Source organism: Balaenoptera ricei, chromosome 5 (genome assembly GCF_028023285.1).
Source record: "Balaenoptera ricei isolate mBalRic1 chromosome 5, mBalRic1.hap2, whole genome shotgun sequence".
Lineage (NCBI taxonomy): Eukaryota > Metazoa > Chordata > Mammalia > Artiodactyla > Balaenopteridae > Balaenoptera > Balaenoptera ricei.
Window position 1 is genome coordinate 42733705 of NC_082643.1, and position 25595 is coordinate 42759299.

A 25595-nucleotide genomic window follows, 5' to 3' on the forward strand; every position below is an offset into this window, starting at 1 on the left:
CTAAGAATCATGAAGCCCATCTTAGAACCACACAAAATTGAAAACTGGGATGAGTGTGGAGGGGCTGTCCAAGAGACACAAATGGGAGCGTGCACAGTTGGTTCTTCAGACCCCAAACCTTTCATTTGTTCAGAAGCTTGAGGGCCTAGGGAGTTGCCGGCATTGAGCCAGACACTGGGAACACAGTGGCCATCAAAACAGACGCCACCCACTGTCCAAGTAGCTTAAAGCTCTAGTGGTGACTGGATCAAAGATTCACAAAAATAAATAACGTAATTATAAACTAAGAAGTACCCTAGAAATTCGGTGCTCTTTCAAGTAAGAGGACATCACCTCTCGACAAACACACATGTTCAGTGATCACCAGAACTTATTTATTCCCAGCCCTGAAGATGTCACTGTAGGTATCAGTGATGAAATATACACAGTATACAATATTTCTGTAGTTGTCATTTTGTAAAGACTAGTTGAATGAATGTTTCCTCTCCAAAGAGAAAATGGCACAACAGAGTCAAAATGTGATTTGTTTCAGTTTTATTTTCCTATCTATCTCAGTTTCAGTAAAAGGTTCAGAGAACTGATTGACACATATCATAAGCTATCTATCTCCCACCCATATACAGTATATATACACTGTTTCCACTTTTTCTTTTCCCCTGAACAAGGTGATACTATCTTTGTGCAAACCAAATTACAAATGAAGAGATACTATAAATGAGAATAAAACGGTGGTGTGTGTGTGCGTGTAGGTGTGGTCTTTTTATTCTCAGACAGTAAAATGTATACCCACCACCACAAGGGGAAAAGCACGGAGGAAACATTTGTACTAAGCAGTTAGTACCATTAGAGTACCTCTCCAAATAGCAAATTTGGAACAATAAGCCATTACTGTAACGGAAGTTCCTAGTCTTTCATTTTTCTGCCATCACATTGCTACACTGGAATTTAAACCCTCTTCAGAGTGCAAATATAAAAATGATCAAAGTCAGGGTTTTATGGCAATCTTTGCTAAAGTATATTCTTGATAAAATATATTCTATTTTAATATACATGCTATAAAAGTACACTAAAAACGTCAACCTTTAGAGCGCTGTTAAGATTAAGAATTTACTTTTTTACATATAGAATAATATACACCCAACTCTAAATGTATTTGAGGATAGCTATTACTGTGACCCCAAATATTTCTAGCTTCATATTTTGTTTACCATAATATTGATTTTATAATATATATTCAGTAATGTGCTCATAATTCTGTTTTGCAGTGCCTCACTCATCACTTTAAAGAAAAATGCAGAGGGAACTGCGTATCTCCAAGTTCTTATGGTGCAATTCACCAAGTTTTCAACATAAGTTCCTATTACAAAATTTTCATTTTATTTTTAAAATTTTGGTAAGTAAATTCTTTTATGATCTACATTTGGAGCTTTTAATGCAGCAAGTAAATATGAGCAATGTTGAAAATTAACTTGAAGGTAGCCTGATTTTAAAAATGATCACTTCCTTCTGTAGTAACACCTCCAATGCCAATTCTAAATTTTTATGGAATAGTGTGAAATAATGCTGACTGCACACATCCAGTGGCGATGAACTGAGTGCATGCCAAACCAAGAAATGAGACTCTTGGGACTGACTTTAACTGTATCCACCGTAATCATGTAGTACACATGAGGCTGCTAGTTACAGATTACATCTGTGGAACCCAGGCATATCTGCGATTTTTTTTTTTTTTAAGTAGAGTAGTAGAACAGAAATATAAAAGAATTGAAATTTGTTTCTGATTTAAACAAAACTATTTACTCTTTTCATTAGCAAAACATTCTTTAAAATATATCTATCTATCTTTCCTCTGAACATTTAGCCAAGGAGCATTAGGCAATATTTGAAGGTTTCACTGCTGACTGTTCAATACAATAAATACAGCTGTAGAGAGCACACAGCAACAATAGCTTATTTACATCCACTGAGAAGAAATTTATTCTCATCTGGTTACAGTGTCCAGTCCACCAAAGGAAAGGTTTGGCATTCGTGTGCTTTTTGTTCTTGGTGGGAATCACTTCTGCTTGATTTTCATTGTTGAAAGAAAAAAAAAAAAAAATCAGCTGATGGCCTCAGATTTTCTGACATGATGTGAAAGAAGAATGCGACAAAAATTAGCTGCTACCATGCCATGGAGTTAGTCTGGGACTGGGTTTCCAGGCAGATCTCGCTTCTTCCCAGGTGAGTGTCCAGTGGGCTTCACGGGAACCAAGAGGTAGGTGCCCAGGACCCAGGCGTGCTGAGCCGCATCCAGAGACGGGTCACTCTCGCTCAGCTGAGCACCCCCTGCTCTGCCTCAGTCACCACCCCTACTCACTACCCTATGTACTGATGCTCGTGGCTACAGAACTTATGGAAACCAGTTCACAGGGAAACAAAAGCGGAGAACTCAACCGAGAGGTGGGCTATGCACGTGTCATCGTCCAGTGCTGCCTCCTGAGTTACTGTCTGTTGCGATCATGGGTGGAGGATGGGAACATGTGTTCTTCATAGCAGAATTCTCCTGTGTTTCTCTTGAAAGTTTTTGAGAAGGTTATGTTTTTCCAAACAATTCGATCAAAGTAGAGTGTGATGTCTGCTCTTTCTGGCAAACCAATAATGGTAGAAAATTCAGCCTCTCTCTTTTGAATTTCAAACTTACTTACCTAAAAGTGGCATGTTTTTCCCTGGCAAATGATTACTTACTTCTTTGAAAAGTGGACAGTCTTTCTTTTTTGGATCCAACTCAGCCCTTCAGAAAATACTTCAGACTGGAAGAGGAGGAAGTAGAGGAGAACTAACTTCCTATTGTGCCTTACATAAAACATTTTGCTGAAATGAAGAGCAGCTCCGACTACAAAAGTAAATATTTGTGCAAAGGGCACACTGCCAGGTGCAATCTCAAGACATCCTCAATTTACTCATAGTGTTATGACTCTTTAAAACACAAGTCTTTTAAGTGATGAAACCTAGCAAGTAATGGGAAGGAAGTTAACATCAGAAAATACACTTAGAAAAAGTACAGGATATTTTGCCTGGCATTTGCTACTTATTTCATAACTTAGATCAAGTAAGTGTTAAATATTCACAGTAATTTCAGAGAAGAAACATTCATGTCTGTAAAACTTCAATCTATTGCATTTTCAACATTTTTCTGTACAATTACAAAATTTCATCTGTCGGTGCTTTCCTGTAGAATTCTTTACTGTCAGTCCTTCCCTCTCCAGATCCAGTTATACCTTCAAGGTGGGCTGTAGGATTCCCTTCTCAATGAGATGAGTCTTCAGCACTTTGTATACATTTAACTGCTGTTCTGGTTGAAGCACCAACAACTGCTGTAGCACTTTGCTGGGATTTGGACCCCTGATAACAGAGCAGAAAAGACAAAGTTCACACTATTATTTTAAGAGAGCTAAAGGAAGCATATACTTGTAATTTAAAATAAACCATGCATTTAAGTGCAGAGGATCAATCTTTACAGAATTGAAACAGCTCTTGATCAGAGCCCACTTTAATGCCCAACGTTAGTGTCAAAGGGAGAAAAAAAAACCCTAGAACTATCTGCATTGAGAGGCGTACAGTCTAGATGTGGGAAGAATGCACAAACACAGAAGATGGGAACAGTATGAGGCAATTTAGGGAGTGCAAATCTAAGTTCCACAAAAAGGCAAGATTGGACAAGAGACACGGAAACCATTCTGTAAAAAAAAAAAAAAAAGGACCATTCCTGGTAGATGAGGATAAACCAAAAGAGAACATGAAGACATAATTTAAGTCTTTAGCTTCAAAGAAACATCAGACAGGGAAAGTACTCCGTTGAAGAAATACTGTTGGGAAACTCTTCCTGAGCCCAGCCCTGAAGCCCCCACCTGGGATCTACAATGGGAACAACAGCCTTTTTTCAAAGAAGGTCTTAGGTAAACCCCAATATAGGAAACAAAATAAAAGCGGATCTGCTTTAGCAGGTGGAGAGTCCTGCCCGTCTTCCCCAGCAGCCCCACTGGGGAGGAAATAAGCCCAGGCAGTGTTAAGTAGAGTATCCACTGGGCAGTGACACTGCTCTCCAACAGGTATCATACCAGCCTGCACAGGGGCCTCTCCCTGGGTGGCTCCTCCAACATCCCCATGCCAGCCCTTCTCTCTGCACCCTCTGATGGTGCACTCTGGGTCAGAAAAGACCCCAACCAGGATTCCCACCCTCCAGAGACACCATGACAGTCAGGGGATTGCAGTTTCCTACCTTTTGCACTCTAGAACTCAACCCATTTATTATAAGCTGGAGATCACTTGTGTTTCTGAACTTACACTGCTAAAGTGCTATTTTGTTAAATTCAGAATGAACCTAATTCAGACTGTGATTAGATGTATTGTTCTTTGCAATTTCTACAATCCACTTGAATAGGAAAAGCAGAGTGGCCTTACTTTTTGTGGAGAGGGATTAGGGAAATCCAATGAGAAAAAACAAGATGGAGAATGGCGCAGAATTCTGAGAAAGACATTTACATGGGTAATTAAATTTATGACTTATTGCACAATAGCATGGATTAGCCGTCCCATAGGTCACTTTTGTACATGTGGCTCAACTCATTTGCCAAAAACCTGAAGCCATATGTCTCTCACAGCTACAGTCTACTCAAGTCAGGACACAGCTTGCCTTACATTTCTTCAAAAGATTCAGCAACTTCCTAACATAAACCCAGAGTAGGGCCCACAGAGAAAAGGAAGGCTATTCTAGCAAGTTCAGCTAAATGCAAAATTGTCAGCAGGGGCTCCCAGCTAGTTGCACACTGGCTCTAGCACTGTATTTCTAATCGTCTAAATGTGTACTTTCAAATGGAGGACAACATGGCTCGGCAAGACTTTTCCCTACTGAGAGAACAGCAGATCCAAAAAAAAAAAAAGTATGAGTTAATGCTCTAAAAGCTGCCATCTTCTGCAAATAAAGAGTTCTAAGGATTTAAAGCCACTAATTACTAATACTCAAATATATCAGTAAATAAATCATATGCAAATGGATTAAATACTCCAATTAAAAAGACAAAGATTGTCAGCTGGGTTATAAAAAAACAAAGAAAATCCTTGTGAGAAGAGAAAAGAGAAACACTTTAAATATAAGGAAAAAGGCACGCAAAAAATAAAAGGATAGACAAAGAAATATTATGCAAACACTAATAAGAAGAAGGCTGATGTAGCTATACTTATATTCAACAAAATAAGCTTTAAACAAGTAGTATATAAAGATGGACATTATAGAACGATACTAAGAGTGATTCAACAGTGAGACACAAGGTCTAAATGTGTGGACACCTAATACAACCTCAACATATACAAAGCAGAAACTGGGAGATTCTGACAAAGCTCTCTTCATAACTGATACAGAACAAGCAGATGGAAAAACAAACCAAAAAATCAGTACAGAAGATTTAGCTAAACTTCACCCAGTTGACTTAACAACACTAATCCTGAAACTGCACAATGCATATTTGATTCATGTGCACATGCAGTGTATATCTGAGTAGACAATATGCCTGGGCACAAAGCAAGTCATGACAAATATTAATAAATACTGAAGTAATAAAGAGTATGTTTTCTGACCACAGTGGAATTAAAGCAAAAATCAATAAAGGAAGGAGAATGAGAAAATCTCCATTTCTTTGGAAGCAAATCAGTACACTTCTAAATAATCCCATGTCAAAGAAGATATAATACTGGAAATCAGAAAATATTTGTATCTGAATAATGAAACTACACATATAACATGTGGGATGAGAATACTTGAAAGTACTTAAAAAGAGCACTCAAAAAGCAGTAGTTAAGAGGAAATATATAATGTTAGATAAATATATTAGACAAGAAAGCTGAAAATCAGTAATCTAAGCTTTATCTCAAGAAGCTTGAGAAGGAACAGAAAATTGAACCTAAAGAAAGATAAAGGATGCAAAAACAGAAATATAGATCAATGGAACAGGATAGAAAGCCCAGAAGTAAACCCACACACCTATGGTCAATTAATCTATGACAAAGGAGACGAGAATATACAATGGAGAAAAGACAGTCTCTTCAATAAGTGGTGCTGGGAAAACTGGACAGCTACATGTAAAAGAATGAAATTAGAACATTCTCTAACACTATACACAAAAATAAACTCAAAATGGATCAAAGACCTAAATATAAGGCCAAACACTATAAAACTCTGAGAGGAAAACATAGGGAGAACACTCTTTGACATACATTGCAGCAATATATTTTGGGATCCACCTCCTAGAGTAATGAAAATAAAAACAAATAAGTAAACAAATGGGACCTAATTAGACTTAAAAGCTTTTCCACAGCAAAGGAAACCACAAACAAAATGAAAAAATCCACAGAATGGGAGAAAATATTTGCAAATGAAGCGACTAACAAGGGATTAATCTCCAAAATATACAAACAACTCATGCAGCTCTATGTCAAAAAAAAAACACAACCCAATCAAAAACTGGGCAGAAGATCTAAATAGACATTTCTCCAAAGAAGACATACAGATGGCCAAGAAGCACATGGAAAGATGCTCAACGTAATTAATTATCAGAGAAATGCAAATCAAAACTACAATGAGGTACAACCAGAAAAAGGAACAAAATTGGGTCATTTGTAGAGACGTGGATGGATCTAGAGACTGTCATACAGAGTGAAGTAAGTCAGAAAGAGAAAAACAAATACCGTATATTAACGCATATATGTGGAACCTAGAAAAATGGTACAGACGAACCGGTTTGCAGGGCAGAAATAGAAACACAGATGTAGAGAACAAACGTATGGACACCAAGGGGGGGAAAGTGGCGGGGGGGTGGTGGTGGTGGTGGTGTGATGAATGGGGAGATTGGGATTGACATGTATACATTAATATGTATAAAATGGATAACTAATAAGAACCTACCGTATAAAAAAATTAAATAAAATTCAAAAATTAAAAAAAAAACTACAATGAGGTATCGCCTCACACCAGTCAGAATGCCCATCATCAAAAAGTCCACAAACAATAAATGCTAAAGAGGGTGTGGAAGGGAACCCTCCTACACTGTTGGTGGGAATGTAAATTGGTAAACCCACTGTGGAGAACAGTACAGAGGTTCCTTAAAAAATTAAAAATAGAACTACCATATGATCCAGCAATCCAACTCCTGGGCATATATTCAGAGAAAACCATAATTCAAAAAGATACATGCAACCCCAATATTCGCTGCAGCACTATGGTACAATAGCCAAGACATGGAAGTAACCTAAATGTTCATTGACAGAGGAATGGATAAAGAAGATGTGGTATATACATACAACGGAATATTACTCAGCCATAAAAAAGAACAAAATAATGCCATTTGCAGCAACACGGATGGACCTAACCTAGAGATGATCATACTAAGTAAAGTAAGTGAAGTAAGTCAGACAAGGACAAATACCATATGATATCATTCATATGTGGAATCTAATTTTTAAAAATGATACAAATGAACTTATTTACAAAACAGAAACAGACTCACAGATTTCAAAAACAAACTTATGGTTACCAAAGGCAACACATGGTGGGGGGGCCGATAAATTAGGAGCTTGTGATTAACATACACACACTACTATATGTAAAATAGATAACCAACAAGGACCTACTGTATAGCACAGGGAACTCTACTCAATATTCTATAATAACCTATATGGGTAAAGAGTCTGAAAAAGAATGAATATTTGTATAACTGAATCACTTTGCTGTACACCTGAAACTAGCACAGCATTGTAAATCAACTATAGGGCAATACAATTTTTAAAAAAGATAAAGGAATGAAAGATGAGAGTAGACATCAATGAAATAGAAAACAAATACACAACAGAGAAAGTTAAAGTCAGAATTTGATTCTTTGAAAAGATTAATGAAATAGATAAACTCCTAACAAGACTGCTCAAGGAAAATAAAAGTTAATGCAAAAATGCTCACACTACTATGGGTATATATTTAAAATGCATATTTAGGGACCTATAAATATGAGTTTCAATCCACATAACTCTAAAGGAAATACAGGTTTTCTAGGCTCAGAGACCATGGCATATAAATTTAACATGTGGTTGATGTGGTTAGCTTTCACACCTCAAACTGGCATTTCAGGGCAGATCCAAAACATTAAAGTGTAGTAATGAGAATAAAGCACCCCATATAAAACAGCAGCACCCTCCACCTAGCCCCTCCCCGCCTCTCCACTCCCCACCCCCACCCCGTACACACCCATAATCCCGCAGACTGCTCTGTGTTTCTCCGTGGCTCTTATAACCACCAAGCAAGCTACATTTGTTTGTTCTCCACTTCTGCCCCTTCTCCCTCCAACTCCCCAGTAAGAAAATAAGCCCTGAGGACAGGAACTTGGTTTGTTTTGTTCTCTGCTACATCCGTGCCCAGAACATTCCCCAACACATAGCAGGCACTCGAGCAATAACTGGTGGACCGGACGAATCATTATGTCCTCCTCCTCTTTAAATAACTCTTAGGGTTCACTGTCACCACAATGTCCACAGTTGAGAAATTAAATCTCCTGCTGTTCCAAATCTAGTACCATTCACCCACTCTAACTGAATCTTAACTCAGCCCTATTAGACTATGACATATACTAATACTATTTTTTTAACTTGTTGAAATGTAAGGGAAATAATTATAATCATACTGCCCAAGGCTACAGTGTGACACAGTTCCAGAAGCCACCATTCCCTTCGCGATTATAGATTACCAATGACAAAAAAGTAACTAATTCAAACTAATGCCTATCGAAATGAGAACTCCAAGAAATCATCTAATAAAACATTTTTTAAAAATCTAGAAGTACCTTATAAAACTTGTGATGTACACATGCACAAAAGTTGCCATCAAATACTGACAATCAAATCTGTCCATTATCCCGCCATGTCCAGGAATGGTGTTTGCAAAATCCTTCAGAAAAAAACAAACGTATGAGTAACTTTTCAAAAAAATCACCTGCTATGAAATTCCTATCTGTAAATGTCTCCTTGACATCATGGACTTGAAGGAAAATACTTTACTATTGGATTTTCCCACTAAATACAAACTTATTAGAACATGTCCAACAGATTAAAACTGTATATTTGGAATATGTGCCCATGTTAGAATGATTACTGAACTGACCCACAGCTTTCAAATAACACTAATTAAATATTATTTAAATCTAGCACTAACATTTTTTAGTTAATAAAACTTCTTCTAAATCAAAAATGCTGTCAGCTATTACTAATCTAATCTTATAGCCTGCTCTTCTGTTTAATCAGAAACTATTTGGGGAGCTATTTTAGTGTTTTTGACAGATATACAACTGGTTCTAGCTCATGTTTATCCTAATGGTTCTTACTCTGAAATAAATATTTTACTACTGTGATAAATATTTCTTTTTTTTATGTGTTGGGGTAAAAAGGAAATCAAAATAGACAGTTCATTTGGGACATGTTTAGTCCATTAAATGGCCAAATTAAGGGAATGGTTAGTAAGCCTCTGCAGATTGACCCTGTATAGATCCATCCACACGTGTCAGGGCCCAGGAAATGGAAATGACTAATTGTCCTTCTTGTTTACTCAAGCAGCCTAAAAACCTCTAAAATGCAACCTTCATTTCAGACATGAAAAGAAACCTCACCATTCACCAAGAAACCTTGGACTGGAGACCATTAAAGATCATTCTAAACATAACATTTCTCTGTTTAAAACAATTACTGAAAAACTCTTTGGTTAATTTTTGCCAACACATTTCCTTCCTTCTCTTCCCTACTAACCCAAGCACAATAGAGCCGTGGTAACTCCATCCCGCTTTGCTGTTTGCTGCCTTTACAGGCCTCTCGTCTTGCATAGCTACTGCTACGGTTCTTTGTGGATGTGTATTATCTCCCCTGGTAGGTGGTGAGCATCATGAGAACGGGGACAACATCTTGTACACTTTTGTATACTGCATTCCACCTAAGCTAGTATCTTCCCCATTGCAAGTGCTCGCTGAGTTCGCGTATTTATTTCCCTGGCCTCTGGGATCTGGCCACCACTCTCTGCAGTCTGATTGCCTACTCCCTACCATGGCCACAGTGTTCCTCTTCCCCTTCCAGCGGCTTATCTCCTCTACTCCTTTGCACTTGCTGGAACTCCCTTCCTTCGATTTCTCTGCAGGACTCATTCTCTTCCTTTCCTGATATCCCTGCTCAAACGCCACCTCCTCAGAGAAGCCTGCCCTGACCACCCCACCTTCAGTAGCCACTCTCTAACTCCCAATGGCACACATTCAGTCTTAACTTAGTAAAGCCATGTGAGGAGAGTTGAGATAATAGGCCAAATATATCTCACTTTACAAGAATTTAACTTAAACAAAACATAGGGCTAATTTTAAGTATCTGGAACAGGGATCAGCAAACTATGTCCCACAGACCAATTCCAGCCTGCTGCCTGTTTCTCGTAAGTAAAGTTTTATTAGAACCCAGCCACACCCATTCATTGATGTATTGTCCACGGGGCTCTCACACTACAGTGGAAGACTTCAGAACTGAGTAGTCTGCAATATTGCTGCTATTAGCGTATGATTTGGCCCTTTACAGAAAGAGTTTGCTGACCCCTGGCCCGGCAGAATGGACAGTTACATATCCAAAGGCTCTCTTGCACTTCCCTTCACTTGAGACTGTGACAGGACACTAAACTTAGACAATTCATAGCTGGATTCTTGGATCAACACTTGAAGGACCAAGATTCTGTGTCTGTCCCAGCATTAAGTGACACATGCCATTTCTAGAAAAGGGGTGATATAACACTTTAAAATGTATTAACACGGCATGACCAAAACGTAACAAGAAAGAACATACTCTGTGAGGCTGACACAAATAGGGTGGAAAAGTTTTTGCCCAGGGGCTTAATGCCGGAGACCAAAAGAGAACCAAATTCCAACTATATTACATTCTCTAATTATATTCTGTAACACTGTAACAAAGAATCTAAACACACACCTTGATTTTGAAAGCTCTTTTGAATCCGCTGGCAAAGAATCCTCCAAATGGGCCAATCAAAGATGCAAATGTGGAAAGAGCAATGCTGTGTATCTGGAAAGGATACAAGCTTACTGTTTCCTAAAGAGGGGAAAAAAAGGAGAGGGGTTGGGGCTAACTGCATGAAAAATGTATTCGAGCATGCCACCTAAACTCAGAGCCATTATATATAAACACTAAGTCAAAGCACATGCCATATTTTTGTTAATTTCACAAACTTTCAAGATCATAGGAAAAAATAAATGTGTAAGCTCTCTTAACCATTCTCTGCTTATTCAGCCAGCACTCCCTATTCCCTCTGTAAGCATACTGAAAGCGCCTGGTGTGCTAAAATCTGATAGGCTACTCTTCTAATTTGTCTAGAAACTTCTACATCACTTGGGTCGTAGGCTTACCAAGAATCAGTTAATTTCTGACAATGTTTTTTACCAGTAGCACTTTGTTTTTGTAATTATATAATGTATTTTGTATTTGTATTTTATTTCACTTTAATTTTATATGACAAATGAGGGAAAAGTTGGTCTTTCTCTTAAAATTAAGTTAAATGCTGTGGAAACACCTGAAAATAAAATGCTTAAAAAGACTACCAAAATTAGCATCAGCAAGACAATTATAAAAGATTTGGGGAGGAAACCATAAACATTGAGAAGGATTCTTCAGTCAAATTATTTTGTAAATTCTTAGTTCTTACTCCACTTTAAATAAACTGAAACTACAAATTGTAGAGAGTGCATAATGGGTGTGGTTTAAGAAAGATCGCTCCAATCTTTGGACCTGTTCGCAAAGGAGCGGCCTTGCCCCAATCAAAGATTAGCAGTATCAAAGAGTTTTACAGTAGATAATAGATGGCTTGGACACTGAAAAAATTCTTGGAATCAATGTACTGAGCCCTCAAGTAGAGAAATAATTTGTTGGTTAACCTTCTTCTCAAAAATTAACTTTAGTTAAAAGTTAAATATTTCAGGGAATTCCCTGGAGGTCCAGTGATTAGGACTTGGCGCTTTCACTGCCAGAGCCCAGGGTTCAATTCCTGGTCGGGGAACTAAGATCCCGCAAGCTGTGTAGCACGGCCAAATAAATAAATAAATAAATAAATGTTTCAGATACATTCATGTGTACACACACACACACACAATTATTTGATTCCCCACTTTAACCAACCACCCACTAGTCGTGGTAGCGTAGATCAGCAGGGATCTACTGGACAGCATGTCAACATCCTTCAAGGTTGCCTTTAAATGGCAGCAGTGTGCTTCTGGAAGGGAAACTGATTTTTAGAAACAGCAGCTTTCTGTACTAGTAAAAGTCCCCTAAAAATCAAGTAATTCTTGAGCTGGTGAATTTTAATTAAGTTTTAAATTGAGTCAATTTATACCAGTTACACGTGAAACTCATTATAACTCGTTTGATTTGTAGAAATCTAAGAGACATTTAAAAATGTTTTCAGGATAAATTACCACCAGTATTCAAACCATTAGGCAAGTAAGTTTCTAACAGACAACTGGTTTGTGATAGTAATATTCACTTTATATACAAAAAAGGGAAATCACAAGGGGATAGAATAGATGATTGATGCCAAGCAGACAGTGATCTGTATTAACAGAGTTAAAAATTCTGCAGAAATCGATCTCTTGCAATAAATGAAGCTTAATCTTTGGGAGGGAGGATCCTCACCATGTTTATCTTACCCGTCTCAACAATGCCTTCAAAAAGGGAGGAAGTGAATAACTCTGAAGCTGGAAAAGTTCTGAGGGTTCACATTCTGTAACGAAGGAGTTTACATCACTTCGGTATTCCACCGGGCAGACAAAGTACTGGTATTTGGATAGCACGTAAGCGGCCTAAATAACAAAGCAAGCGTTCGTAAAACATTGAATGAAAATATATGTATGTATGTGTGTGTGTGTGTGTGTGTGTGCGCGCGTGTGTGTATATATATAAAATTTTTTAAACGTATATATGTTATGTGTCAGAAAGGCCAGAAACAGAATGCCAAATTTTCCTCGCATTCACATCCTGCCATGTATTTTCAAAGTTAAATGACCATAACCGATGGAATTAAAAGACTTTAAAAAGCCAGTAGAAAACAAAAGTTTTTGGAAATCAGTATGATTATAATCTCAGTATAACCACAATAAAAAGAGGGAAGGGGAAAGTGAGAAAAAGAAGCCGATTTGAACATTTAGACAAGCATTATAGCAAGGTTTTACTTTTTTTAAGAACACATATTTAAAATGTCAGCAGAACCTAACAATTATAAAGGTATGGGAGAGTACAGGACTAAAGTTTCTTGCATAAAGGTTATATTAATTTCATCAATTAAAAAAATAAACAGTGATTCAAAATTACTAAGAAAACAGCACAGGTGAAAAACACCATTGTTCTTAACCAACCCAGACAATGTTGACTAAATTATTCTTTCCCTGGACACATCACTGCAATTTTTAAAACTAGCTGTCCTCAGCCATGGAAGAAGATACATAAAAACAAAATATCTTATTATAAATTTAAATTGCTAGACAATAGTTCATTTTCTTTTTTTTACAGACATTCACACCATTATACTGCTCAAGAATGGTTAATAGAAGTGCAAATATGACACTAGAAATGGATATAAATTGATTTTGCTTCCAAACAACCAGTTTCCTCAAAATTACTTATTAAAAAAATATATAAGCTCCCCCCTCCTTATTTTGTCATGCTTACATTCTTATAGGATAGCTCTTTATTTTCTTCCAATGATATGGCTGTTCTTGTAGTATTTCTAAATTGTCTTTAATGATACCAGATTCTTGTAGTATTATTTAACTTAATAATCCCTTCTTCATAATGTATAATCATTGGACAGGACCAGATCCCTTTTCATTATTCTGTTCATCAGTTATTACTTCATTGATATTCTACCAAATAAACACTGGAATAATTTTAATTCTATTGCAATTTTCATTGAGAATGAACTACACTGATAAACAGGAATTATGGTGGTTTTCCCATCCAGCCTGGCCCATTTCCATTTATTTGTATATTTGCTCCCTCTCAAAGCTCCATGTTGTTATTAGTCACTCTATATTTGGCTATAGAATATATTCTAGAACTGTAAGGGACAAGACTCTTAAAAAATTAAACTTCCTGACAGTAATTTTTTTTTGGTATATTTATCTTATATCCAGCCATTTTTCTGTGCCTTTTTTGATTTCTCACAAGACACCTTTGAATAAAAACCTAAATTCCATAATTGTACACTAATTTTTAAAACATTAACAATATCCATTATTCACAGCTAAAAGTAAACATCAATTGTTTTCAACAAGCTTCTTCTGTAAACTGGAGTCACAGCAGGAAGCACCCACCAGGCCAAGCAGCTGGCATGTGTTAAAGAGACAGAACTCTTTAATATCATTTGCATTCTCTGCTTTTACTCAAAGCCACCACCTGTCCCAGCACCTGTGCACCCACAAGGCAGAACAGCTGTTAGAAACTACCAAAACACAAGAGCGGGTCTTAAGCCTAGCTTTATATGAGAATCAGCTGAGGGAGTTAATTGACCTGGGAGAGGGCTGGGACATACGTGTTGTGTCAGCTCCCCAGGTGGTTCTGATATGAGGCCAGGATGAGAGTTACTGGGCTATAGAATACAGGCATACCTCGTTTTATTGCACTCACTTTATTGTGCTTCACAGGTATTGTGTTTTTCACAAATTGAAGGTCTATGGCAACCCTGCCTCAAACCAAGTCTAATGGCACCATTTTTCCAACTGCAAGACTTCAGTGGCGGAAGTAAACTACAGATGTGGTAAACTAGCAAGAGAATTAGAAGTGGAGCCTGAAGAAGGGAATGAATTGCTGCAATCTCATTATAAAACGTTCACAGATGAGGAATTACTTCTTATGAATGAGTAAACAAAGTGGTTTCTTGAGATGAACTCTATTCCTGGTGAAGATGCAGTGAAGACTGCTGAAATGACAGCCAAGGATTTAGAACATTACATAAACTCAGTCAATAATTCAGCCGCAGGGTTTGAGAAGACTGACTCCAACTCTGAAAGAAGTTCTACTGAGCAGGGTGAAGTGCTATCAAACAGCCTTGCGTGCTACAGAGAAATCCTTCATGAAAGAAGAGACAATCGATGTGGCAGACCTCCTTGCTGTCTTATTCAAGAGACTGCCTCAGCCACCCCATCTTCAGCAACCACCACCCTGATCAGTCAGCAGCACCAACATCAGGGCAAGACACCCCCCGCCGGCAAAAAGATTATGGCTCACTGAAGGCTCAGATGACGGTTAGCATTTTTTAGCCATAAAGTATTTAAAATTAAGGTATGTACACTGTTTTTTTTTAGACTTAATCTAGTACACACTTAATAGATTACAGTATAATGTAACTGTAACTTTTATAAGCACTGGGAAACCAAAACATTCACGTGACTTGCGTTATAGCAATACTCGCTTTATTGTGGTGGCCTGGAACTGAAGCTGCAATATCTCTGAGGTATGCCTGTGGATTCTGTCTAGTGGGTTTCAGTTAATACATTATTAGCATTTTCTGGTTTAATTCTTTTAGGTTCAGAATAGACTAATAAACTTGCTACCACTTTTCAAAATATAAATAAAATAAAAATCCTAGTGAAACTCACAATGAATCCAAAGATGACTGTGGAAAAGAAACCGCCAATGAATCCTTCCCAAGTCTTTTTAGGAGACAACTGAAAAAGGCCAAATAAAATTAGAAAGAGTTACTGCACTCACAAAACACACAGATACATATGTTCAATAAATTCCCATAATACCTTGTACCTCTCTCCTTCTTTTTTTCGTATTGGAAAGGCTTTGCAACCCTTTTTCCTTCAGTCCATGATGGTGATTTATTTGTGCAAATCTCTCTAGTAGAGTCGAACACATATTAGGCCTTCAGACATCCTACATACTGTGAATATGTTTGTTTCTGTAAATAGCCTCAATTTGCTTTTTTCACTCAAAGGACTATAAACTCTATGCTGAAATAATTGTCCCATGATGTTCATGCTTATATAAACCCCCAGAATAATGTAATAAGGATGAGATATATTCATTTATTCAAAGTATACATGGTTTGTGTTGACCTACTACTGATCAAAAATAGAATGAGTATAACAAAACATGGATTCTGCAGCACCCCAGATTTTCATATATTCCCAAATGCCAAGCTTATAACAGTCCTCTTTCTAAAATGGCAAAAAGCTCCATAGCCCTAGGTACAGTATTTGCCTCACAAGTATGCACATATCCTCCCTCCTTTAGTCACTATATATGTCTTTCTCGATGAAGAAACATATTGGGCTTCTGAGAATACTGTTTGTTTCAGATTCCGGCTATTGTTTATTAGTCCATGGAGCATTCAGGGAGAGAAATCTGGAGGAAAGTCTGGAACTTGGTGAAGCAGGGGCAGGAGAAAAAGATTTAGGAGTCGACAGTGCTAACTGGCTGAGGCGCTCTGTAAGAGAAGGACTCAGGACGGGGCCATGATCATCAGGAGATCACTGACGGCCTCTGTGACATTCCTTTCAGTGGATCAATGGGAACAGAAGCCAAATAAATATCAGAGGGAAGTTTCTGAGATAGAAATGGGTGATATGCTAAACTACATGAGCTCTTGTCCTGAAGTTCATAAAGCACCAAGCCTTTCTTGACCAATCTGACAACAATTCCGCCATAGAGAAGTGACTGATATACACTGTCTCCTAGGATAATTCAGTATTACTGTCATGAAGTAGGAGTTGACTCAAATTCAGAAGTGCCTGCTGATTATTTTAAAGATAGCTCATTGAATTAAATTGACCCATATCATATTGATTTAGGGGTTAACTTGCTTAATTACATCTGCATATATTATACAACTAATCCAGCCTGGTAATTCACTAGAAATTGATGTTCAAAATCAGACAGTGAGATTCTTCTACAGCCTCTGAGGGCTCCTAAGCCAACAACTTCTCAGCTGGTATAAAAGCCTTGACTACTTCACCACTTGCTCTTGTGCTGAAATAAGCTTTAGAGGCTTTAGAAAAGTATATAGCTTGTTGGCCAGTATCCCCACAGCTCAGCTTAATGCTGTGTGCTGGACTCCTTTGTGGGGAAGAATTTAAGGAAGGTGTTTTTGAAGGACAGGCTGTCCACGCACTCCTCTAGGAATGATAAACTATCCTTACATCGCTCTGAACAAAACAGGTTTTCTATCTGAACAATTGTCTCAGTCCCTCCATAAATGCCTTCATGTGATAACATCAAAATAGCCAATTAATGCATTTGTCAGAATGTTATAAAAGACTTTGCCCAATATCTGAACTGAGTGAATCCTATATGTAGCCCCAACGTGAAAAGCTTTTTTATTTTTATTTTTAGAAGAAATCAGTTCTAGAAAAAGGCCTGTTTTTCCATGAGGAGTTGGTTTCTTTCTTTCTTTCCCAAGATGGGAACTGTATAAATTACTTCATTTTCTTCTTTGCCTCCATTGACTGTAAACAGAACCAAATCTAAGGCAAAACCACATGGTCTCCTCATGTGTACTTTCCTGTCCCTTATCTTCACTTTTCCTTATCACTTGCATCATTCATCAGCGTTTTATTGTAGGACCTCAAATTTTTTTTTTAAACAAATTTGGGTATAAAAGTCTTACAAATGGACATGAGTATGTGACGATGGTATAATATACACTCTCAAACAATCTGGTGAAGGAGGAGATAAATGAGATGGCTTGAGAGGAAAGCAGAGTCAAGGACAGGCCTGTTTAGAGGGTTGTTGGGAAGCGGAATAAAGGACCGCACGACAGCCAAGGGAAAGAAACCAGCAAAAAGATGACATGAGCCTTCATGGGAGAGGGGAAATGACCGAGGAGCCAAGAGAATACCTGATGAAGAACCCAGATGGAATCACTGGGAAATACAGATCACTGCCTCTGCACTGTGGCTGCTGAGGGCAACTAAGGAAAATCAAAGCACCTCGGAAGTCAAAAATGTGCAACAGCGCCAAATTGTTGGGAATTTCTCCAGTGGCTAATCTTTTAGGTTATGGTCAGGGTTTGCTTGTGGTATTTTTCCATTACCTTAATTAATGGAGTTCTTCCAAAAAAAAATCCAAAAAGGTAAGCAGTTATGTCATTGCAAATAACACTTGATATTGGAACAAGGAACCTTAAAAAAAAAAAAAAAAAGCAGAAGAAAGTCCATATGATTAAGTGGCAACTATTTCTACAGGTTATGACTCATAATGAACCAATGCAATAACCCTTTGGATTACATTGCAGCCTAGCCCAGAACATAGCATGTACTAAAAGATTAATTAATAGACACAATAAATACCAACCAAATTTGCCCATTTAGCAATTAAGCAGAGCAAAATCTATAAACATACGAGAAGAACATTGCTAATGAAAATATTCAATAATCAACTTAACTTTAAAATTAAACAATCAATTTCTATAGCTATGGACTTTCAAATTTCAGTTTTATGAGGAATGCCAACCAAAAACTGTCACTCGCCATCTGGCTCTACAAGGATTAGGTCACTAGCCACTGCAGTCGCTGACCTCCAACACACCCTGAAAGGAGTTCAGGGTGGAGATCAGGAATGGGGCACTGTGTGCTCTGGGAAAAAACTGGCAGAACAGGCCTTCAGAGAGTTAGATATTTTTGGAAGATGATTTTATGAGCCCCATTTCTTACATCTTCTTATACCTAGAAAAGCACTAAAATCATTAACGGAGGCATCTGGTCCTCGTGACCAGCAGCAACCTTCTGCCAAAATGTGTGCTTGATGGCACGTGCCCCCTTCACTAAAACCATGTATTACTGACCTCCCCTCCGACCTCTCCGCAGCAGTCCCTCAGAGCTATCTGAGACGCTGTCTCCCAGGCTATAGTCCTCATTTGGCTCCAAATAAAACTTAACTCACAACGCTCACGTTGTGCATTTTTTTCAGTTGACAGGAACAAGTTACAATGGTATAGAGAATTTTTTAAAAACAGCCTTTCAAAAGAGAAACGAATCATTTGTTCAGACAGAGTATAATCTGATAAACTTACACCAAGCTCTTAATACAAACTCTTTCAGGAAAAAGTATCAATTTTAATACTATCTTAGCCTGTAGTTGCATTAAACCCTACTAACTGTACAGAACCTACTAATTTCAGTAACTGCCTCCCATCAACTAAAAGTTTGTATATGGAAAACGATCTTAAAATGATTCCAGTTGTTTACACACACATACATATCTTGGTTAAAAAAACACAAACCTGTCAAGGGAACAAATTTATCTTGAATAAACCCATCAATTATAGAAGATTTTAATTACTGTATTTTAAAAGAATGTGGAGAAAATATAGTCAGATTTCTTAAAATCTTAAGTTTTTCTCCATTCTTATTTTTAATTTATAATAATTGTTACAATTTAAGCTAATTTTTAACTGATAAAAATGCTTTCTGAATCTGCAACCCACTGCTTATATAGCAAGTAACTCCAAATACCTGAAATCTGGACACCAACTCCTATTATAAAGGCAGAGTAGAACTTACCCAACTTTCACATTGTTTGCTAAAAAGCAAACTTTCCCTTTTTTTCTTTTTTTTCTTTTTTTTTTTTGCATCCCACATAAACAAACACTCTCTTTAAACGCAATTCTTTGTTTTTTAAAAAAAAGTCATATTAAGGTGTAGTAACACCTGAAAATGTAATTAATTGTTTGGCGCTTTTATGAGGACTTCCTGCATTTTATTTGAAACCCGAATAAGGAAGTTTTCAGTTGTTAACAAAGCATTTGTCTTCAGTTGTCAAATAGTAAGCAAAACTCAGTAAGCTATTTTAATGGAACAGAGCAACAACAAATAGTACATTTTAGTAGAAATCTGTAAGACATTGTCCAATGTAAAAGAGCTTTAAAAGTGCTATGACTTAAATATAAAGCAGCATAATACTGTCCCCTTACCATATCATGCCTTCAAACAGATTTTGGATGACAAGATGTGACTGAGTAACTGTTATCAGTAAAGTGACATGAGTCCATGCGAACTGTTAATAGCACAACAATACAACAATTAGTGAACACAACGGATCAATGCAGCCCACGAAGCAATTTTGAAACACAAATTTCTAGCATGACTGTTGGTCACATTTCATAAGATAAGGTCATACAAAATAAATGCCGTTAGTAAATTACATTCATTTTGGTGCCTACTGAGATCTGAAAACCATGAACACATTTAACAAAGTAACCTTAATTTATACACAAATGGAATGCTAATAATACTGAGATACACTAAGTTTAAAAAAGACAAATTAAAAAATAAACCATAATCTTGAATCACGAGATTAAAATGATAATGAGAAGTTTATGGTGTTGCTATGGCATTTAGATAGAAGCTAAAACTCTACTCTGGCTGCATTCTCTAGTTATTAGAAATGCTAAAAACGATTTTTCTCTGAGTTCACTATGGTACCATTTTCCCATAAAGAGTTATTTCTAACTTCAAATGATTCAAACCAGCAGGGATCAATTGCCCTTAAACTCAATCTTTTCATACTTGAAAGTTGATCTTCACAGCTCTGTGCAATGACAGTACTCCATTTCAGATTTTCAAAGGCCTCTGTGTTTCATCAATTCCATCTAGCCTGAGAGATGGCCACTTTAACTACTTTTAGCATCATTAGTATGAGCAAATTGTGAACAAAAAGCGCTAATATTCCTATGTACTAGTCTCATAATTTTTATTGGAAGTTACGACTTTTCAAAATTCTTAGGATTTTGATTTATTCAAAATAAACCTATTTTCCATTTCAGCAAAAAATACATTATATTGGTTGGTTTTTTTTTTAATTTTCATCTGCTTAAACAATCCAATTCTCTTCTACCCTGATTGCTTCCAAATGCATAAATGATTTTTTTCCAATAGGAACCATTTATATTTTCATAGCAGATTCTATTATTTCTAATTTGTCTTGATGGTTTCTAGATTTTCACTGAGAATTTCACTCTTCCCTCTCAAGACCCCCAGAAATTAAAAATGTAGGAAATACTACAATTTCCCAGCTATGGCGCTCAGCAGGATGTCTTAATGGGAAAAAGCACAGCATGAAAAATAGGAAATATACCCCAAATCCAAAACAAGCCTTACTAATACATGAATTCACAGATCTAAATACTACATTTTGCGTTTTACAGTCTTATAATTAGCTACTTTTAAGGAAATAGGAGAAGGTCATCATGTACAATGATAAACTTCATAAAACACTGAACACTGTTCAATGATACACTGAATGAAATATCTTTGGCCACAAAGAATCATGTGACTGTATAACTAACCAAGCTGTTATAACTGTATAACAGCTGCCAAGAAAATGTAAGCTCTGTTCCCCTTATGCCCAGGCTAAGAGCAAGTAAACATAGCTACTTTCCATACAAAAAAGATGGTAGATGTTTCCAAGACTTACTAACTGTTCAGGAGACTGTGGAAACACCTCAAATTTCTACAAATTTAGGGAACCCAAATACTTGAATTTAACTTTACAGCCTTTGAAAATATTCAAAGAAAAAGTTTTTAGGAAAACTTTGGAAACAGTTAAAATTTTTAAATCCTCAAAAAATTTTCAGCTTCAAATTTTATATATAATAGTAATCCAAAATTCAAATATCCCTCACATTTAGGCAACTAGCAGATTAGATTATATCCTCTCACTATAGAAAAAAATAAAGGTGAAGGTTTTTATTACATATAGTGACTACAGAATAATAGTTAATACACACCATATAAAACTGCAGACGATAATGTTTCTTCACCAAGCTCAGCACAAACATGCAGAAACCTGTTCAAGAACAAAAAAACATGGCTTGTATAATTTGTTACAAAGTTTAAGATTCACTGAGCTCATATAAGCCAAATTTCTATACCACATCTAGCTATACTTTAGCTACTCACTCATACGCTCTCTCTCCTGCTCTTCTATTAAGCATTTTAAGTAAAAGTTTCTCGAGGGAAATGATCCTGTATTCTCCAGAATGCCTAATATAGTCTGTGGCATAAATTCAGTAAACATCTCCTGCATTAATTAAGTGAATTAGTCCCTTGCTAATGTGTGGACATGGAAAAACAGATCCTGAATTTCAGTTCACTAAAATTTATTTGCTAGTCAATCCATCAAATGTCTGTGTAGAATGTTTCAATCTCTATATAATATAAAAATTAATAATAATTATTATGGCAGCTGACATCTACTGAACACTTACTGTGTTCCAGGCTCTTGTCTAAGCATTTGATAAGCATTAACTCATTTAACCCTTCCAACCTTCCTATGATGTAGGTACCTATTATCATCTCCAATTTACAGATGAAGAAAAATACACAAAGGACTTTATTAATTTACTGGGGATCACGGGGCTAGAAAAGAGTTAAACCCTTAGATCCTAATGACTCTCAAGAGTCTCGTGGTTCCATAAACTATCATCAGCAAGACTCAGGTTAAGAGTGATTTGAAATTTCTCAGACCCATGTTATAATAATTATAGTAAAACATAATACTGTTAATAATTTCATGATGTACAAACAGTATTTGTGTTTCTGTTTATATCCTACAAATTTATTACCATAAAATTTTACTAAATAAAAATTCTACCTAATGAAATGAAATCTAATAATTATATACTAAATAATGGGAGGCAATATGAAGCACTTTTTGCCTAATATATCAGTAAAGTTCTAAAGATAATTATTTTTTTACAGAAGTAGATACTGGAAATGCATAAGCCAAGTTTAATTTCAGCTAAACAGCTACCCATGCATTCTGTTCTGCAATATCTTTAGAGAGTTCTCTAAGATAGAAAACGAACTGTCACCTAATCTATCCCATATGAAATAAGTACTAGACTTTGTATATCTAAGTTATACTGACCAAGGCAATTCTACCCACTAGAGTAAGCAAGGTTGATACTACTCTGACCAGAGCAAAGAATCAAACAGCAGCTGCTGGCAGCTATTTTTTGATGACCGATTTGTAATGTCAGTGTAAAGGATGATGATAAAGGAAGAGAATGCACACTGGCTCCCAGATCCTACCTCACCTCCTATTTGTCACCTATAGAATCTAACTGACTGAACTGCAAAAGAAATATGGAAACATTCTCTGAGTAGAGGCAAACTGACAGCCATATGTCACTTTCTTGAGAAAAAGAAAGGAAGCAAGGTGGGGCAGGGGGAGATTAAAACATGGAATTCATGGCACTGAAATTACCAGTAGCATAAAAGACCTCTTTAAAAATCATTGCCTTTAAATTTCTCTTCAATAGCAGGTAGATTTATTTTTTGGCTTAAGGAATAATGAAATTTCTATGCTGCTTTATGCCATTGGTCCATGGTTAAAGGTGAATGTAGATTGGCCTTGGTTCAGAGGCTAATGGGGTAAAAGCAAAGCAGAGGCAAGACAGATGCCTCTGGAACCTCCCCTTCTGTCCAGACGGACCTCTCTGGCTCTCCCAGCGCAGCCTCGGGAACCTCTCAACATCATTAACTATGAATTACCTCTTCACAAATACTAGTACAACACGTTTGGTGTGTCTCTTTCTTGAAATTATATAATACCATTCACCCTTAAGCATTTCTTCAAATAAAATAACCAGCAGACTTATTCAATACTTTCCTAATGATGATTTTTATCCAGGACAGTCTTGGCAACTCACTTTTACCTGATCCAATTTCACTGTTAAATCAACCAGTAGCAATGCAGCTGTTTAGGGTGCTCTAATAAAGGATATAATTATCTGACTCCTAGATACATTAAAAGAATACAGTTCTCTGAATGTGGAAGAGGAGGATGTAAAGTGTTTTCCTAGCATATCTAAGGTTAAATATTATTTTCAAAGAAAAAGAATCCAAGAAAGAAACATAAGTTTACTTTTTCATTCACAACCATCTAGCTATGTGTATATTTTATGTTTAACCGTGTAAAAATACATACACGCTATATTTCAATAAATCTATGGAAAGGATAACTTTATACATTTAGATCCATAGTTTTACTTTTTCCCCAATTAACAAAGAACATTTGTACGGTTATATTTCCAATTAAAATCATAGGATTTGGGCTTCCCTGGTGGCGCAGTGGTTAAGAATCTGCCTGCCAATGCAAGGGACACGGGTTCGAGCCCTGGTCTGGGAAGATCCCACATGCCGCGGAGCAACTAAGCCCGTGAGCCACAACTACTGAGCCTGCGCGTCTGGAGCTTGTGCTCCGCAACAAGAGAGGCCGCGACAGTGAGAGGCCCGCGCACCGCGATGAAGAGTGGCCCCCGCTTGCCGCAACTAGAGAAAGCCCTCACACAGAAACGAAGACCCAACACAGCCGAAAATAAATAAATAAATTTTAAAAAAATCATAGGATTTGTTACAGTATTGTAAACAAAAGTATTCACTGAAAAAGTTTCCTAACATACAGTTCTTGATATACAATTATGTTTAGTTACACTTACTGATCACCATTTATATAAACAGCACTGTGCTGTCCATGCAAAGATGTGTATATCCCGTTGCCCAGTATCAAGGAGTTCCCAGGTGGTTAGGGAGAGCCAGTTACCCAATAGATTACAGACAATTATATTCAAAAAGAACAAAAAAGAATGAGATTTCTAAAGCAGTCAGGAGAAGTGAAGGGAAAAAAAAGACATTGAAAAGTCCAAAAGATGGGATAGAGGAAATTTCCGAAAAAATGGACAATCAAAAAATATTCATGGAGCACTTTAGATGCACCAGACACAAGATACAAAAAAATGGATAAGATAGTCATTCCACTCAAGGAGCTCATAATCTAGTTGAAGAGACAGGAAGATATAAAGAAACAATCAAGTTATTTTTAAAATTTCTTATTGGTGATTAACCAATTCAGTAAACACATGCAGTCCTTAACTCAAAAAACAAACTAAGATGGACCCAGGATTAAATACTGGAGCTTACTGACTCATCCTTTACTCTTTCACATGGCTGTATTTTTCATTACACTCCCCTAACTAATCAAACTCCAAAACATTTCAAACATCATGTTCAACAAATTCAGAAGCACACTGCATTATGTGTGCCCATATTCAGCCACTAGAATACAACTGAGTTGTTTTAAAAAAGTTTGAACATGCACTGTAGAAAGTCACACAAACCAACCATTATATTCGCTAAGATAGAGAAAAGTTTTCTCTTAATCTGCATGGTGAGTTTAAGGTATAGAACAAGACTGATATGTGTATAGATTCTAATCATCTTAATTTAAAAACTGTAAGTGGTTTTGAAGATACAGTCCTTTATGAACAGTTGTTTGTGACATCTTTCAAAGATTTCATCAACATCCTTTGAGATAAAAGATATTCAGGATATTTGGGAAAAAATTCTTAATCATGCATTAATTTTAGCTATAATTTAATCTTATATGTCCATTGATTTTTCTTGAATTCAAAGTATTATATTCAAGTCATAACTTACCCTTAAGGGTTTTTAAAAAGAAGTCAGAACAGTTAGCTATGCACAAATACAAGC

The 25595-nt window shown here is 36.7% G+C and overlaps 1 protein-coding gene across 2 annotated transcripts in view; it reads right to left on the bottom strand.

Moving 5' to 3' along the window:
- Window positions 1–391: 391 nt before the first annotated feature.
- Window positions 392–25595, bottom strand: part of CDS1 (CDP-diacylglycerol synthase 1) — a 70947-nt gene continuing 45743 nt past the window's right edge. Inside the window, exons 6-13 of one of the 2 annotated variants that reach the window (XM_059922705.1) lie at window positions 21830–21888; window positions 20015–20097; window positions 18137–18224; window positions 15696–15764; window positions 12750–12902; window positions 11023–11142; window positions 8862–8965; window positions 392–3381 (exon numbers count right to left, since the gene is read on the bottom strand). In XM_059922705.1, coding sequence (XP_059778688.1) covers window positions 3252–3381; window positions 8862–8965; window positions 11023–11142; window positions 12750–12902; window positions 15696–15764; window positions 18137–18224; window positions 20015–20097; window positions 21830–21888 — 806 coding nt within the window. In that variant the 3' untranslated portion in view covers window positions 392–3251. The remainder of the gene's footprint in view (window positions 3382–8861; window positions 8966–11022; window positions 11143–12749; window positions 12903–15695; window positions 15765–18136; window positions 18225–20014; window positions 20098–21829; window positions 21889–25595) is intronic. The other variant, XM_059922706.1, reaches the window with a different exon arrangement.